Source organism: the organism of the source record quoted next, unplaced genomic scaffold (genome assembly GCF_019419815.1).
Source record: "Pyrus x bretschneideri cultivar Hongxiangsu unplaced genomic scaffold, Pyrus_bretschneideri_v1 Contig23, whole genome shotgun sequence".
Taxonomy (NCBI): domain Eukaryota; kingdom Viridiplantae; phylum Streptophyta; class Magnoliopsida; order Rosales; family Rosaceae; genus Pyrus; species Pyrus x bretschneideri.
This window is the reverse complement of record NW_025999535.1, coordinates 5,469,699-5,470,972: the sequence shown is the minus strand read 5'-3', so window position 1 is coordinate 5,470,972 and position 1,274 is coordinate 5,469,699. Positions and strand designations below refer to the sequence as shown.

Sequence of the window (1,274 nt, the reverse complement as noted above, 5' to 3'; positions counted from 1 at the left end):
TGTGGACGATTAATGAGACAACTCTAAGATCGGTTTAAACATATTCTAACTTCTTAACATGTTCTTTGTATTTGGTTTTGTAAAATTTAAGTTAATTTTGAAGCTAAAAATCTTTTATACAGATAAAAATACTGAAGAAAAGAGATCAGATTGGTAATATTTTCATCTGTTTTCTTTTGTTTCTTTCTAATTGGAAAAGGAGAACTGGAGAAGGTGAGTAGCAGGCACGGGAGAGAGGAAGAAAGAAAATATTAAAATAATAGTTGTTAAAATACAAACTACAACTTAACAACCAGTTCATAGTAATTGGAGTTAATTATAATTAATTATCCACTTCTTCACAATACTTTCTCAACAGAGTAAAATTTATATACTTAGAGCAAAATCCTCGTCTCCATATTCCACTCCATGACTAACCAACAGCAAGCCGCCTATATTTACAGTTCCATACACCTTTACTCACACCAAAATATTCTGCAAAATTTAAATACAAAAAAACAGTCGAAAGCTCAATCTAATCCAGAAAGGCCAGAAAAACAAAGATAATAAAGAAGCAAGAGCCAACCTGTGAAGTTAACAATAACATATATCTGCAGAAATTTTATCTATAAGATTTGAGAATGGCTCCACAAAAAGTACACATGATTGCTTTCCAAGATTTCCAGTAAACTGGAATATAGCAAAACCTAGTCGAAGTCTTTATGTCAGCGACGCTTGCTCCACACCCACATCTTGAACATGTCCCAGCCACCGGCTTGCTCCGCCACACCTTCCTCCTCTGGTCTACCAGGAAACAAAAGCAAACCATTTCAGAAACTTGAGACTTTGCTTTCAATGTGTGTGTGTGTGTGTGTATAGCATATCAGATTATTTATATGAATGAAGCTTAGGTGAAGAAGTTCGATGAGCTGTGTACACGTACATTAGCACTAAAAATCCTTCAATTACATTCGTTTATCATACATCGTACGGTCAGTTTTCGTACGCACAATGTACAATAAATCTTCGGAATCTTAACAAAAAGAATTCGAAGAGGATCATTTTCAAATAAATATATGCAAACAAAGTAATAACACCACACGACTACCATACCAAAGACCTCTTACATGCAGTAGCTGGAGATTTTTGGTCATGTAATTGGGAATAGGATTTTATTCAAAATCTCTTTGTGATGATCCTAAGGATTAGTTCATTTTATTCGTTCATCAATCATTTTGAGACCAAAAATCATTTAAAATTTTTTATTTAAAATGAAAGGCAAACAATACCTATCG

General features: G+C 33.5%; 1 protein-coding gene across 1 annotated transcript; it reads right to left on the bottom strand.

Moving 5' to 3' along the window:
* Positions 1–236: 236 nt before the first annotated feature.
* LOC103927412 lies at positions 237–1,274 on the bottom strand. The gene is made up of 2 exons (XM_009336332.3): positions 566–1,274; positions 237–474 (listed from the first exon to the last, which is right to left on the bottom strand). The coding sequence occupies exon 1, from the start codon at positions 806–808 to the stop codon at positions 602–604; it is 207 nt and encodes a 68-aa protein (XP_009334607.1). The 5' UTR covers positions 809–1,274; the 3' UTR covers positions 237–474; positions 566–601.

What these genes read in the sequence shown, in the direction of transcription:
- LOC103927412 (XM_009336332.3), bottom strand. Translation starts at nt 808, where the DNA reads ATGGTTTGCTTTTGTTTCCTGGTAGACCAGAGGAGGAAGGTGTGGCGG.